Below are 17,248 nucleotides of genomic sequence, written 5' to 3'. Positions count from 1 at the left end.
TTCATCAGAGAAACCTGAACAAAAATCTGCTTAGCTGTTTTCAACATAATAATAATAAAAATGCTTTTTTTAAACAGCAAATCAGAATATTATAATGTTTTCTGAAGGATCATGTGACTGGAGTAAAGATGCTAAAAATTCAGCTTTGAAATCACAGAAATAAGTTACATTTTAAAATATATTCAAATAGAAACCAGTTATTTTAAATAGTAAAAATCTTTCAATTTTTTACTGCTTTTGCTGTACTTGGGATCAAATAAATGCAGACTTGGTGAGCAGACGAGCCTTCTTTTAAAAAACATTAAAAATCTTATTGTTCAAAAATGTTTAACTGGTAGTGTACATACATAAATTAAATTTACATTTGAAATATTATATTAGGTTTTACCTTATTATTTTTATTATCTGCTAACCATTTTATTAAACTTGGCCTCTTGTACCTAATATTAAACACACAATTTAAAGGGACAGTTCACTCAAAAATAAAAATTCTGTTATTAATTACTCACCCTCATGTTGTTCCAAACCCGTAAGACCTTAAGATATTTCTGATGAATCCAAGAGCTTTCTGACCCCACATAGACAGCAATGCAACTGACACGTTCAAGACCAAAAAAGGTAGTGAGGACATTGTTGAAATAGTCCATGTGACATCAGTGGTTCAACTTTAATTTTATAAAGCTACGAGAATAGTAAAAATGAATCAAATTAAGGTTAAACCACTGATGACTATTTTAACGATGTCCTTACTACGTTTTTGGGCCTTGAACGTTTCAGTTTCGTTGCTGTCTATGCAGGGTCAGAAAGCTCTCGGAGTTTATCAAAAATATCTTAATTTGTGTTCCGAAGATGAACAAAGGTCATAAGGGTGAGTAATTAATGACAGAATTTTCATTTTTGGCTGAACTATCCCTTTAAACTGTAGCTTCTTCTTCTGTTTAAAAATGTAATATTGTCTGAGGGTTTGGACTGGAGCGGGAAGATGTTTTGCTTTCTTGCTGCTAAGAGTCTCTGTGGCGTTTCAGTCCTCTGTGGATTCACACACCTGATCCCACTCCAAAGCTCAGAATGTGCAGCGTCAGCCGCTGTGTCAAAAACTCTCCCGTCAGTCTATTTTTAGACTCTGAAAGGGGTCTCTCTTTCTCTCTGTCTTTTTCTCTCTGCCCACCAACCCATAGTGTCGTATACACACAGCTGACCAGAACAGCACCACATTCATCACTGCCTGGCAAATGCAGACTTGTTTGTCCTCATTAGGCACGGAAACAGACAACACAGGGAAATAAACAACACATGCAGGACTGAGGAACAAAACTTTAAAAATAGAAACAATTTATTCCAGTGGGGACAGGAGGGGTCACTTTGCGGCATGCCTCTGATTAGCTGACTGCTTCACTTCGGTCACTGCGGTAGGACAGCATGTTTTTTGTGTGCTTTTTATTATGTCTCCTCCAGTTTTCCTCTCTCTTCAATGTCCCAGAACACTTGACTTGTCGTATATTCGCAACAGGCCATTTCTGTCTGTCTGCGTCAGCCTGTGGCCAGGTTTTGCTTTAGGACCCAGATTTTACATCTGACGTAAGTGATGATCAAATACAGCACCAAAAAAGTAAACAAAAAGCTAATTAAATGGTGTTAATATTATGCATTTGTATGTATTTTAAGTGTATTTAACTGATTAACCTAAATATGCATTTTTATTTTTTATTTTATTTTTATAAAATATGTTTTGTTGGAGTACTAAAGCACTGAAATTGCTAGAATTGGAAATTAATATAAAAAAACTACAACTGAACTAATTAAAGTACTGGAATTAAACTAGAATTCAAATGAAAACTGAAAATACAACATAACTAGATATCAAACAAGTAGCATCTGTAAAATGATGATACTATCCATTATTTTGAATTAACTTCACACTACTTTTTTAGCCAACTAGTTCTGAAAGAGTACTTAGGCTGTATTTCTTTACTACTTTGGTTTGAAAAATGATGTACACCAGCAACTTTAAGACTTTTTTTTTTTTTTTTTTTGTCTGGCATCATCATCATCTATTTGTAACCATATGATCATATACTTATCTTCAGATTATTATTAACTACAGCTATTTTCTTAACTGTAATAAAGCTGAAATAAATATAAAACATAAATATTAGTTAAAAAATGCAATATACTAAATAAATAAGTTTTAATAGTTTTAATAGAATTAGTTTAAGTTTTAAAATAATTAGTTTAAGTTTTAATATAATTGGTTTTTAAAGTTTTGAAGATTTTATTTAACTTTATTAAGTTAGAAAACATTGTCAAATATTTTTTTTCCTCTTATTTTATTTTAATTTTGGGGAAAATGATTGAAATTGCAGGAGAAAAACACCTTTTCTCATAAAAAAAAACGTTTTTGGAAATGAAAGCTGAAAATGTGTCTGAAAATCACTGGCTTTCTGGTTAAGTTGCAATTCTTTTAATTAATTTATTTATTAATAAATAACAAAAATACACAAATGTCACATTAAAGTTGTTAAAAAGTATATTTTACAATGTTTGTTTTAAGATATTTATTTTTTTTTTTTTGTCTGGCATCATCATCATCTATTTGTAACCATATGATCTTATAATTATTATCATCAGATTATTATTAACTAAAGCTAAAATGATTATTTTCTTAACTGTAATAAAGCTGAAATAAATATAAAACCACATAAGTTTTAATAGATTAATTAGTGTCAACACTTTTTTTTTTTTATTTTATTTTATTTTATTTTATTTTATTTTATTTTATTTTATTTTATTTTATTTTATTTTATTTTATTTTATTTTATTATTTCTGGGAAAAGTGGTTTAAATTACCAGAGAAAAACACCTTTTCTCATCAAAAACAAAAATTGTTTTTGAAAATGAAAACTGAAAATGCGGGTGATCACTGGCTTTCTGGTTTAGTTGCAATTTTTTAATGAATTTATTTATTAATAAATGACAGAAATGCACAATTGTCACATAAAAGTTGTTAAAAAGTGTCTTTTACAATTTTTATTCAGAACTCATTTTATTATTTATTTTATTTTATTTTATTTTATTTTATTATTTCTGGGAAAAATTGTTGAAATTGCCAGAGAAAAACACCTTTTCTCATCAAAAACAAAAATTGTTTTTGAAAATGAAAAGCTGAAAATGCGGGTGATCACTGGCTTTCTGGTTTAGTTGCAATTTTTTTAAATTAATTTATTTATTAATAAATGACAAAAATACACAATTGTCACATAAAAGTTGTTAAAAAGTGTCTTTTACAATTTTTCTTCAGGACTCATTTTATTTTATTTTATTTTTTATTTTTTATATAGCTTGAGACCCAGTTTTAAATCATGACCCACCTGCTTAACAATCCTTGCCCTAACTCAATAAGTTTGGTTTCTAACGTGTCACACCAGGCTACTGTAGTGTGATTCACAGGGCAGGAATGCATGCATGTGGCAGGACACACACGTGGGCAGCCGGCCCCTCTCTGAGAGGACAGCAGGGAATCCAATTTACCCCAGTGTTTTACAGTATAATGGGATAGTGCTTTCTCAGGAAAAGCGGAGGAATGCTATTTCTCCTGTGGGCAGACAAAATGGGACTGGGGCCAGTGTGGTTGTATTTGCATGATCAGTTTAGGGAAGCATGTATCATTGGAGATGTTTTACATATGTGGTTTCTGATGCATCTACAGAACTACCAGGAAACACATCTGCTGTCTTCTCAGTTATTGCTGCTGCTTTGTGTATATTTGTTTAGATTGCAGTTAAATGGAGAGCTATCTGGGGTGTTATCAAATTGTGACCGATATCCATATCGGTTACCAAAAAAAAAAAAAACATCTGTTGTCATACCCTTCATATCTGATTATGTTTAATCATTTTGATTTCAAGGCATTTAGGTCACACCTAACTGTCTGAACGTCATTGCATTACGTAACAAGATCAAACGCAAGTAGCAACTGTAAGCTATTGATGCTATCACTTGTTTTAGAATTACCTGCACTCTACTTTTTAACCAACTTCAGTCTACTTTTTTTAGTGTTTGTATGAAGTCAGTTTTGCTTGAAAGAGTGCTTATACTATATTTATTTACTACTTTGGGCTGAAAAATCTTTTCTTCTTTCTTTCCTTTTCTGTCTTTCTTTCTTTCTTTCTTTCTTTCTTTTTCTTTTTCTTTCTTTCTTTCTTTCTTTCTTTCTTCCTGTCTTTCATTCTTTCTTTTCTTTCTGTCTTTCTTTTTCTTTCATTCTTTCTGTCTTTCTTTCTTGCTGTCCTTTCTTTCTTTCTTTCTTTCTTTCTTTCTTACTTTCTTGCTGTCTTTCTTTCATTCTTTCTTTCTGTTGTTCTTTCTTTCTGTCTTTCATTTTCTTTAGTTCTTTAGTTCTTTCTGTCTTTCGTTCTGTCTTTCTTTCTGTCTTTCTTTCTTTCTGTCTTTCGTTCTTTCTTTGTTCTTTCTTTTTCGTTCTTTCTTTCTGTCGTTCTTTCTTTTTTCCTCTTTCTTTTTCTTTCGTTTTCTTTCTGTCTTTCTTTCTTTCTTTCTTTCTTTCTTCCTGTCTTTCTTTCGTTCTTTCTTTCGTTCTTTTTTTGTTCTTTCTTTCTGTCGTTCTTTTTCTTTCCGTCTTTCTTTCTTTCATTCTTTCTTTCTGTCTTTCTTTCTTTCTGTCTTTCGTTCTTTCTTTCTGTCTTTTTTTCTTTCTTCCTGTCTTTCTTTCGTTCTTTTTTTTGTTCTTTCTTTCTGTCGTTCTTTCTTTCTTTCCGTTTTTCTTTCTTTCCGTTTTTCTTTCTTCCTGTCTTTCTTTCTTTCTTCCTGTCTTTCGTCTTTCTTTCTTCCTGTCTTTCTTCCTGTCTTTCTTTCGTTCTTTCTTTCGTTCTTTCTTTCTGTTGTTCTTTCTTTCTTTCCGTCTTTCTTTCTTTCTTCCTGTCTTTCTTTCGTTCTTTCTTTCTGTCGTTCTTTCTTTCTTTCTGTCTTTCTTTCTTCCTGTCTTTCTTTCGTTCTTTCTTTCTGTCTTTTTCTTTCTTTTTCTTTCTTTCTTTGTCTTTTTTTCTTTCTTTCTGTCTTTCTTTCTTTCTTTCTTTCTTTCTTTCTTTCTTTTTTCTTTCTTTCTGTCTTTCTTTCTTTCTTTCTTTCTTTCTTTCTTTCTTTCTTTCTTTCTTTCATTCTTTCTTTCGTTTTCTTTCTTTCTTTCTTTCTTTCTTTGTCTTTCTTTCTGTTCTTTCTTTCTTTCTTTCTTTCTTTCTTTCTTTCTTTCTTTCTTTCTTTCTTTCTTTCTTTCTTTCTGTCTTTCTTTCTTTCGTTCGTTCTTTCTTTCTGTCTTTCTTTCTTTCTTAAATGACAAAAATGCATGTTTGTCACGAAATTTGTAAATAAGTGTCTATCACGTTTTTTCTTCAGGACTATAAATGACAAAAAATATACGTTTGTCACAAAAGATGTTTAAAAAGTATCTTTCACAATTTTTCTTCAGGGCTGTTTTATTTTATTTTATTTTTTCTGGGAAAAATGGTTGAAATCGTGAAAGTGCCAGAACATCTTTTCTCATCATAATCAAAATGTTGAAGCTGAAAATGCATGATGATCACTGGCTTTTTAGGCTTAGTTGGAATATTTATTTATTTTATTTATTTATTTATTTATTTAATTACAAAAATGCACATTTGTCACGAAAGTTGTTAAAAAAGTTAGTAATTATTTAATTACTAAATGAAAAAAAATAAAATGACTACAATTGGAAATAAATAAAAACTAAAACTGAACTCAAAATAATAGTAAAATAAAAATAAATTAAAACTGAAAATGAAAACTTAAAATATATAATAAAAGAAGCAGAAAATGCATGATGATCACTGGCTTTTTAAGCTTAGTTGCAGTATTTATTTATTTATTTATTTATTAAATTACAAAAATGCACATTTGTCACGAAAGTTGTTAAAAAGCGTCTGTCACAATTTTTCTTCAGGACTATTGAATTAATTTTTATTTAGTTTAATTTCATTTTATTTTAGTTTATTTCATTTTATTTTAATTAAGTTGTGCCACTGTGGCTAAAAATAACCCTTTTTTCCTGTCAAAAAAAGTAAAAACTGAAAATGTATGGTGTTTAGGTGCAAAGTTTTTTTATTTAATTACTAAATGAAAAAAAAATGACTGACTAGAATTGGAAAGAAATAAAAACTAAAACTGAACACAAAATAATAGTAAAATAAAGTAAAACTGACAATGAAAACTTTAAATATATAATAAAAGTTCATTCAAAATGTAAATAAAAACTATGATAATATAATACTAAAAAAAAACTGATCCGTCATATGCATGCTGTATCTGTTGAAATCTGTGAGAGTCAGTAAGTTTAAACCGTTTAAACCGACGTCACAAGTTGACGTGTTTACACTTTAATAATTTTGTATGTTGTGACTCATTACTTGATGTTCCCAGCTGCCACAGTGATGGGGTTTCCCATTGCTCAATAAGAGTGAGGGAGTGGAGCAACAAGCATGACCCACCAGTCAAATGTGTGTTTTTTTTTTTTTTTTTTTTTAGTTTCTTCCTGTTGTTGTATTTTGTAGCACTTAGTGAATATAATGCTTCATTTAAATCAACCGGAGTTTGGAGCGTTTAAGTTGAGGCAGTCCACAACATGCCAACGTGTGTTACTGAGTAAGTCTAAAGGGCAGAGGCAGGAGTGGTTGTCTGAGTCATATTTTTTTGTGGGTCACATCCTGTGGATCTACTACAGGTTTTCCTTAAGGCAGAGATTAAAAGAAAGAGATGTGTCTGTGACAAATGCAATCTCACCCAAACCTCTGTTTCCTGTGCTGTACCCCCTCTCTCGCTCTCCTTTGTTCCTCTGATATGGCCTCTCTTTCTGCCCAGGATGAGCACTCATGCACAAAATGTATGGTGACAGGTCAAAGAAGGACTTAGGCCAGCCTAACCCTCATTAATCTCTGTTTCTCACAGTCAAAAGACATCCTGCTCAGTTAATAGCATCATAAATGAGTCTTTTTGTAGAACAGTGGAATTTGTGTGGCATCAGTGACGTCCGCTCAGTTAGCGGTTGTAGATATGACAATGAAGATGTGCAAAATTGCATATTTTTAAAGTTTAGTAATTAGTGGGATGCCAGAAAGACTAGTCGGGTAATTTGTCATAGCGAAACGCTGTATAATAAAGTTGGTTTCAAGTTCAACTGACTATCAGAAGCATTTCTTCCCTTTACACAACAACAACACATTGAATCTGAATGCAGGGTCTTGAGTCTTTGATCTGTTTAAGTGCAAAACTAAAAAAAAAAAAAACGTTTATCAAACTAGTTTTGACGTTTTTGTATTTTATTTTATTTTATTAAAATAGAAACACAGACTAGTTTTTTATTTTATTGATTTTATTTTGATTTTAAAATAAAAGTTTTTAAACAAAACTAGTTTTGAAGATTTTTTTTTAAAATATTTTTTTATTTTATTGTTTTTTACTTTATTTGATCCTATTTTATTTTGTTCATTTTACTTGTGGCTGAAATAACAACAAAAAAAATATTGTCAAAAAAAAAGTATGGTTTATGTGTAAGTTTATTTACTAAATGGAAAAAAAAGTTTATTTAATTATCAAAATTGTCAAAAGTTGTTCAAAATTATCTTTTTAACTTTTTATTCAGGACTTTTATTTTTTATTTTATTTTATTTTATTTTATTTTTTTTATTTTATTTTATTTTATTTTATTTAATGGGAGAAATTAGCCTTTTTTGTGCCATTGTGGCTGAAATAAAAAAAAAACATGTCAAAACTGAAAAAGTATGATGTTTAGGTGCAAATTTATTTACTTAATAAATGAAAAAATAAATAAATATATTTATTTTTTTTTATCTATCAAAATTGTCACTTAAAAGTTGTTAAAAAGTGTCTTAAACTTTTTATTCAGGACAATTATTTTATTTTATTTTATTTCTGGGAGAAATTGACCTTTTTTGTGCCATTGTGGCTGGAATAAATAAACAACAAAAAAAAACAATGTCAAAACTGAAAAAGTATGGTGTTTAGGTGCAAGTTTTACTTACTAAACTTTTATTATGTATTTATTTATGTATGTATTTATTTATAAAAATTACCACATAAAAGTGGTTAAAAAAAAGTGTCTTTTACAGTTTTTATTCAGGATTATTTTATTTTATTTTATTTTATTTTATTATTTCTCTGAGAAATTGGCCTTTTGATAGTTAAGCTATTGTAGCTGAAATATAAAAAAAAAATGGTATGGTGTTTAGATGCAAGTTTATTTATTTACTAAGTGGAAAAAAAAACCTTTATTTTTATTTATTTATTTATCAAATTATTTTCTTTTCTTTTATTCTATTTATGGGAGAAACTGGCAAGATGTTGTACCATTGTAGCTGAAATAACCAAAAAATAAAAGTCTGGTGTTTATTTATTTACTTGCTAAGTGGAAAAAATATATACTAATTTGTCATATTCATGCCTTTGGTTGTATATAAAAAGTTGCACGCTGCCTCTGAGTCGACAAGCAGAGCATCGTGACCCATCCTTACTTAAGAGAAGGGATGTTAAATTGCACACAGGAAACCGAAAGCCTCTATTGGTGACCATGTGTTTTTAGGAGGAGTGTCCATCGCTGTGGAGAGACTTCCCAGGCATGTTCACAGGAAGGAAAGAGGGATAGAGGGGAGGGACAGTGGGGAAAGGGAGGAGGGACGGGACGAGTAGGAGGGGAAGTTTGGGTTGGAAGGGAGCAGCTCTCACAGCGTGACTGACTTGAGACTTTGAGGAGAGACTTTGGGTTTGTTGTTTCTGGGATATGAGATTTAGTAAAGGACAACTTCAGTAAAGAATCTCTCATGGTATAGTAAACTTGACTGCTTCGTGTTGTAGAGACTGCTTCATTTTAAGACTTTGTCAACTGTGTGCTTGTTTTTGATGTTTGTCGGTTTCCTGCCTGCATGCAAGCCTCTGTGGTCATAGAAAGTCTGCAAACGGAATTACCAACGGCAGATATTTACTACCGCTGCGTTTGGCTCGTGTCGACAGGCTTGCAGACTTGTGAGGAAATTCCTCGTTTGCCATTTGTTTGAGATGCTTATCAAGTTAAAATTCCACTGAAGAGCTTTGTTGAGGGCGGCTTGGTGATTTTTATCTATTTGTTTCATTTGGAAGCACCCGTTGTCACACTTTTTCTGTTTCGTTTTACTTTCGTGTGAAGCTTTACTAACAGACAAGCGTCAGCCGTCACTGGTTACGACTTATCTTGAATTGTTTGTTAAAGGAGCTCACCTGGGTGATTTTTATTGTGGGTGGGAGTTTGCGTATGTTTGTTTGGATGGACACTAGCGTAACGCTGCGTCTTGCTTTTATGTTCAGAGCATCGCTCCCTGAGTTACGTCAGCTCATAAACTCAGGTAGAAGGCATGTTCAGACACCACCTTGGTATCGGTATGTGTCATTTCACCTGCTCTCTGCCCCAGCTTGTCTGTTTTAACACAGTAATTCGCGTACTTATTAACTTGGACATACACGTCGTATAGAGTAACCTAGAGGTGTGTTTTACACCTTCATTATGCGTTATGTTGTGTTTTCTGAATGACAGAAGAGAGAACAAACACTAAGATTTATTCCGTTGTAGGCTAAATGTGGATGATGTTGTCTAGTATTTGTTGAGAAGAGATCTGTGCTTTTAATTCTGATCTCTGGCTCTTATTCAAAAAGGAAGTCTCTGTGAGGATGCAGGGAGATTTCCATTCCCCTGAGTGTCATGCATGTCATTTAGAAGGCCGTTTAACTTGTTTATGATGTGCTGTATCACACACACCCACCTCATACAAACACAATTATGTGTGTAAATGGGGATATACCTTTTTTACTTTTACTTTCAAATATCTATAAAATATATCTCTGTGTTTATTTTTAATTTGTTTTTAGTTGATTTTTAAACAGACTCACCCCAACTCCACAGAATTTAGAAAACATATATATATATATATATATATATATATATATATATGAATGTATTTAGAAAATATATATATATTAAAATATATATAATTGTAAAAAATTTTGTTGATTTAACACGCAATGACTGAAATATATTTTAATACATAATTTTATATATATATATATATATATATATATAATGCATGTTTTATTATTTGCATGTTTTATTATTTATTTCTTTTTTTCCTGAAGAAAGACAAACATAAATAATAATGAAAGCCAAAATATTAAATGTCATGAATGTATATTTATGAAGTAATGCAGTAATTTGTTGAGGGGGGTCAGAATGACAATTTTCTGAGATTTGCAACCAAATTACTGGAGGCAGAAATGGCTTTAGAAAGACGGCAGCATCATTATATTATTTTTAGAGATATCTTATACTGAAAAGGTTTTTTGTTTAGATTTTAGGGTCTTTTTAGTTTTTAATTAGTTTAAGTTTACTTTCATATTAGTTTCAGTTTTAGTGATATTTAAGTACTTTTGCCATTTTTATTAGGATTTTTTTATTTTTCTGTTTAGCTTTTGTATTACTGAAATTTTGTTTTATTTTTAGTTTTTAATTAAAGTTTATTTTTGTAGTAGTTTCAGTTTTGGTGATTTTGTTAAATGCTTTTGCCATTTTATTAGTTTATATATATATATATATATATAATTACGTTAGCTTTAATTTTTCATTACTGAATTTATTTGGGGTTTTTTTGGGTGATTTTTTTTTTTTTTTTTTTTTTTTTTTATTTTTTTTTTTAAGTGCTTATGCCATTTTTATTCGTTTTTTTTCTATTTAGCTTAAATTTTGTATTACTGAAAAGGTTTTTTGTTTAGATTTTAGTTTTTAATTAGTTTTAGTTTATTTTCATATCAGTTTCAGTTTAAGCCATTTTGCCATTTTTAGTAGGATATTTTTATTTTTCTGTTTAGCTTTAAGTTTTAATTACAATTTTTTTTTTTTTTAATTTTTAGCTTTTAATCAAAGTTTATTTTAATATTAGCTTCAATTTTAGTGATTTTAAGTGCTTTTGCCATTTTTATTAGGGTTTTTTTTTCTGTTTAGCCTTAATTTAAACTTATTTAGTTCAGTTTTTTAAAATAATTTTTATTTCAGCTTTACTAAAAATGTTTTTTTCTTAGTTTTTAATTAGTTTTAGTTAACAACACTGATATACTATATATCAACCTTTAGCTCTGGTTCTATAATTTGATTGATGATATTGATGGTGAATGGTGTGAAGTGAAAGTGTGTGATTTTATGCATGTAATAAACAGAGCTGAAGATAAAAATTTGTTTGGAATTTCAGAGTTTTCTCTCAATCCAGCGTCACTCCTGGATTTGGGAAATGGGAAACCTTCCACAACATTTAATTATCAGCTTTGTCCTTGAAGTGTAGCTTCTATAGATGTGTGTGAAACACACACACACACATACACACACACCCCTGCTATCAGAAAACACAGCAGTAGTTGCACAATTCTTTTGGACCAGACAAACAGACATTGCTTTTTGTTAATGTTTAGCAATGTTTGACTCCACCATCTGAAACCGCTTTGCATTGATGTCCGCCGTGTAATCAAAACCCTGTGTTGATGAATCTGATTCACCCTGTTTTCTTTGTCAATAGGCTTTATGTACTTCCCTTTAGACCAAAGTGCCTCCTGTGTCCTGTTATCTATTCATCTGCCATGGAGACTACACTGACCACAGCTACAACTGTTGCTGGGCAGCTTCTCAGTCATGCGTTTGAGTAGAACTGTGTGTGTGTTTTGGGTGAGAATTGAAATACAACAGGGAGACGCCAAAGAGCGCAGGAATGTTGTAGGGTGGAGGAATGGAATAGAGACGGGCGGACAGAGAAAGAGAACTGGTATCTGGACATTGGCTCAGTTTGGTGCCACGAGATGCCAGCAGTCTTAGTGGCGGCGAGGGGATTCTATGGGGCTTTATCACCTAATCTTTCTCTAATTAGTATATAGACTCCATTCTGTCTGTCTACAGCCACAGAAATCCCAGAGACTCTGGTCAAATACTGGCCATATAAGACAATACTGAGTCATGACGTAAATATCTATTGCTGTTGTACTGAGTATCAGTTTCAGATGTGTGATGTTGAATAATGTGCAATAACTGTGACATTAATTCATGTTTTCTTCCGTCTTCCAGGCAGTCCCTGTGAAGCTGTCTCTGGATGCTCTGCTGCAGATGTCCAGTGCGCAGGTGGAAGACACCATGAAAAGGCTGGGCTCTAGCAGTGAGGAGTGTTCCCGCATCACCGCTGCCCTCTCCTGTCTCAAGAGCGCTACTGACACAGGTCACTGCTGACTCCTTCCTCCTTACACTTTTCAAGCACACTAATGCTGCGTCTTAATTTGCCTACTTATACTATGCCCTTAAAGTACGTATTCTTTTGGTGAAGAAAAAGAACACACCTTTGAGAGTGTGGCAGAATAGTAGGCAAGCTTTGGGACATACAATTGTACCTTTAACAGACCGCTCTGTCACCTTGTTACTGTAAACTGGCCTGCCAAACTTTTGGCATACTCTTTTCAACATAGTATCCTTTGGAACACACTTACTCTAATCTCACATACTATTTAGGATAGATAGTGTAAACATTGGGACAGAGGAGAGTAGAGACTTCCTAGATTTTAGCTGTTGGCCATTTTTGTATTTTAGCATATAGACTATGAAGTAAGTTATGTAAATGAGAATTAGCAAAATAAAAAAAGGATGCATTTTATAATGACTTTTATTATTTTACAGAATATTTATTTTTCAAATAAATACTGTTATTTTGGATTTTCTATTCAGAAAATCCTGAAAAAAAAACAATGTTTTAAACAAAATTGTCATTTAAAAAACAAAAATGTTTCTTGACCACCAAATCAGCATATTAAAGTGATTTCTGAAGGATCATGTGACACTGAAGACTGAAGTAATGCTGAAAATGCAACTTTGCTATTACAGGAATAAATTACATTTTAATATGTATTAAAAACATGATGATGAGGTACTCATGAATTGATATTTGACAAAACCAGATATAGTGGCATACTGGTTTTCCAGACCATCGTGGCATCTAGATTTTAAATTGTTATTGCAAAAGTTTAATTTTAATTGCGTTTTTGAACAACAGTTGTTATTGTCAACTGAAATGTTAAAATACTTTTCATTAATTCAGGTTCATATAATAAAACATAAAAAAAAATTTTTTTTTATTTGAACTCACTGAAATAAAATAAGTTGAAGTACCAAAAATATTAAAACTAAAACTGAAATAAAAATAAATTAAAACTAAATAGAAATGTTAAATTTATATATATATTGTGAAATGTTATTATAATATAAAATAATGGTTTCTTTTTTAATATACTTTAAAATGTATTTTTTCCTGTGGTGCAAAGCTGAATTTTCATAATTTTTCCACTCTCTTAAGACTTGAGTACTGATTCTTAAAATGTTTGTTTGATCACAGGAATAAATTAGATTTTAATGTATATTAAAATAAGAGGAAAAAAAGATTTTACATCATAATATATCACAATATTGCATTTTTGCCTGCATTTCTTGGTCAAATAAATGCAGCCTTGATGAGCATAAAAAACATCTTCAAAAAACATTAATAAAAATCATACTGATCCCAAACTTTTGAATGGCAGTGTATATATGTGTATATATAAAATATTAGATATATAAAATTGTATAATAACACAAAAAAAAACACTGGTGAGCAATCATTTTAGTTAAGGTTTGGAGCCCTGTATTGTTCATCCACCTTTTTCTGAATTATCTCTGTCATTCTGTTTTAGGTGGAGCACTTAAGAAAGAGGGCATCCCGTGGATAGCAGAACCCACTCACCGTGACAGTACCTCTGCTGACCCGCTGTCTTGTTCTATGCGTGCACATCAGTTATATAGTCCCAGCCCAACCGGCTGGCCCCCTCCTTCTGCTTTGCCTGCCCCTCGTTCCTGTGTCTCCGTTTCTGCCCTACCCTCAACGGACTTCCCTACGATTGTCCACCCTCACTGTGATGGGCTGACGGACCCTTTTTCATCCTCCCCGCAGCTGAACCGCTGCACCTCCGGGCTGCTGTCAACCCCTCCAGCCACACCGCCACAGAGACGGTATGGCAAGCTGAAGCACCCACGAACTCCACCACCTCCATCCCGTAAGCTGCTAAACCTCCTGCCCAACATCACCCTCACACGCAGCAAGAGCCAGAGCCAACTGGCCAACCGGATCGATGAGCCCACACCCAACAAGTAAGTTCAGCAGTGAATAATATTTTATTTATGGACGTATTACTCTATGGCATGATGATCTCTTTATTTTGACAGCTGAATGATGTCAAGTATGACTGTATTGATTTATGTGAGTCTGCTGTTGGGCTTTATTATGGCTTTAAAAGTGACTGTGTAGATTGGAGCAACTTTAACATTTTACCACTGCAAATATTTGACTTCAAAATAGATATGCATTTCAGGAACTGCTGAAGGAAGTTCTGTGTAAATGAAATGCCATATCAGACCTGTTTTTATGTAACAGAAAGTCACTCGGTGGTTATGAATGCATGCAAAGAAAATATAATGACTATATATACTGTTCAAAAGTTTAATTTCTGTAAAAAAAAAAAAAATAGTTTTGTTTTTTTCTTTGGAAAAAAAGTCTTTTATGTATGGAAGCCGGTAACTGCGACTTTTTATCTCACAGTTCAGACTTTTTTTCTCTCACAATTGCTAGTTTACGTCTCACAGTTTTTTTTCTGACATTTCTTAATCAGATTTGCGTGATTAAAAACTCACAATTGCAAAATCTAAAGTGAGAATTCTTAGAATTACAAGTTTATATCTCACAATTCTGAGAAAAGAAGTCAGAATTGCGAGATATAAACTCGCATTTGCGAGAAAAAAAGTCCAAATTGCGAGTTTATAGTCTCGGAGTTCTTCAAACCATACATTTCTATCTCAGATTTCTGACTTTTTCTCGCAATTGCGAGTTTATATCACACAATTCTGAGAAAAAATATCAATTGTGAGTTTATATCTCACAATTCTGACTTTACAACTCACAATTGCCAGTCAATTTTGAGAAAAAAGTCAGAATTGTGAGTTTATATCATGCAATTCTGAGGAAAAAAAAACTGAATTGCGAGATACATTTACAAGAAAAAAAGTCAGACTTGCGAGTTTATGGTCTCACAATTCTTCAAACCCTTGATTTTTATCTCACAATTATGACTTTATTTCTCACAAATGCGAGTTTATATCATGCAGTTCTAAGGAAGAAAGTCTAAATTGCAAGTAAAAAACAGAATTGCATGATATGAACTTGCATTTGTGAGAAAAAAAGTCAGATTTGCAAGTTTGTAGTCTTAAAATTCTTCAAAGCATACGTTTTTATCTTGCAATTCTAATTTATTTCTCGGAATTGCAAGTTTATGTCATGCAGTTCAGAGAAAAAAAGAATTGTGAAAGTCACAATCTTTTTTTATTTTTTGTTCAGAGCTGAAAACTGGCTTCCATACTTATGCTTAAGATATGTTTATGTTTTAAAATGTAGGATTGTTTTTAATGTTACTTTTTTGTTTGTTTGTTTGTTTGTTTATTATTTTAGTGGAAACTGTGATAGATTTCTATTCAGCATTCTTTGATTAATAGAAAGTTCATTTGAAAACAGAAATCATTGTAAATGCCCGTACTGTCATCAAGTGAATGCGTCCTTGCTAAATAGTAGTGATGGGAAGTTCGGATCATTTTACCGACTCGGTCCTTTGAGTCTCGTTCAGCAAAATGAACGAATCTTTTTCGAGTCATTTCGTTCATTTTGTTCATTTTAGAAAAATATAATTACAATGTTACGTTTTACTTCCCTAACACATCTACTGCTGACACAAACGTTGATCACACTACAAACAAGACAAAACTATAATGCTATAAGAAACAGAAAATATTAATTCATTGTTTACCTGGGTCTTTAGTCTATGATTCGCTCACCTCGCCTCTTATCTGACAAGTTTTCGGGTTTGAGTCGTTCGTTCATCACCTGACAGCCCAATTAGCTAACCAACGCAGTCTGAGCCGGAAAGAGAATTGATTAGTTCATCTCTCGAGTCCTCGGGTTTGAGTCGTTCGTTCATCACGTGACAGCCCCGTAATGTTAACCTATGCAGCCTGAGCCGGAAAGAGAATTGATTAGTTTATCTCTCGAGTCCTCGGGTTTGAGTCGTTCGTTCATCACGTGACAGCCCCATAAGGTGAACGAACGACTCTAAAACAGTTGAACTAATTCCTGTACAGAACCTAATAGGATGTTGCGCATGCGCGACTGAACGAATCACTCCCCGAGACGTCTCGTTCGTCCCGAGTCACATTAAAGATTCGTTCAAAATGAACGAATCGTTTAAGAACGACCCATCACTACTAAATAGCATTAACTTTAAAAAAAAAAAACAACGCTGACACTACACTTTTAAAATGTAGTGTTTATGCAAGAAAGAAAATTTGACCATTAGCCTGCATTATGCATTGATTTTTTTTTTTTTTTTTTTTTTCCCTTCCTGCTACAACCTAATGCTATAAACATGATGTCAGAGTCAGATTCTCAGAAACACTTACTGCATGATAAAGTCATGCAGTTATGCACTGAGGTGATGGGAATGGAATATATTCATCTGAAGGGTGTAGATAAAATCTTAAGCATAAACAATGCCTCTTCAAACCGTAAGATTAGTGTCAGAGTTAAAAACAACATACAGACTTGAAACTGAACATAAACACATGCTGACATTTCATTTTATTTGTGTTAAACTTGACTAAGAGTTTCCAGATTCTCATTACACAAAGTCACAATTTCATTGTTTGTGAGCCACCCTCATGTTGCTCCATACCTGTCTGACTTCGATTCATCAGTGCTGTTACAGTTACAATAAATGGCACCTGAGCTTTCGCGTTTTAAAAATGATCATCATAAATGGGGTTTATACGATTTGTGCAATTTATTCCAAGTCTTCTAAAGAATAAATAATGATAACATGTTGAATGAGCCGGATGCTGACTCTTTATAAATCCAAAGGATTTTAGTAATACATTGCACAACGTTTGCTTCACGTAACAGCATGTTCCATAACTCAGAAAAATTTGGAACGCTTTTGGGCCCTGCAGCATAAATAAAGAAATTCTTCTTAGACAAAATGTTCTACATATTCTTTTAGTTCACGCTGCTCACATGTGTACCATACTGTG

At 32.2% G+C, this 17,248-nt stretch overlaps 1 protein-coding gene across 1 annotated transcript in view; it reads left to right on the top strand.

Annotated features, from left to right (window-relative positions):
• ksr1b (kinase suppressor of ras 1b) overlaps positions 1-17,248 on the top strand; it is a 46,124-nt gene that overhangs the window by 14,011 nt on the left and 14,865 nt on the right. The window contains 2 exon segments of the mRNA XM_051129327.1: positions 12,170-12,317; positions 13,816-14,269. Coding sequence (XP_050985284.1) covers positions 12,170-12,317; positions 13,816-14,269 — 602 coding nt within the window.

The sequence above is a fragment of the Labeo rohita genome, chromosome 15 (genome assembly GCF_022985175.1).
Source record: "Labeo rohita strain BAU-BD-2019 chromosome 15, IGBB_LRoh.1.0, whole genome shotgun sequence".
Taxonomy (NCBI): Eukaryota; Metazoa; Chordata; class Actinopteri; order Cypriniformes; family Cyprinidae; genus Labeo; species Labeo rohita.
This window is presented reverse-complemented; position numbering and strand designations above follow the sequence as displayed.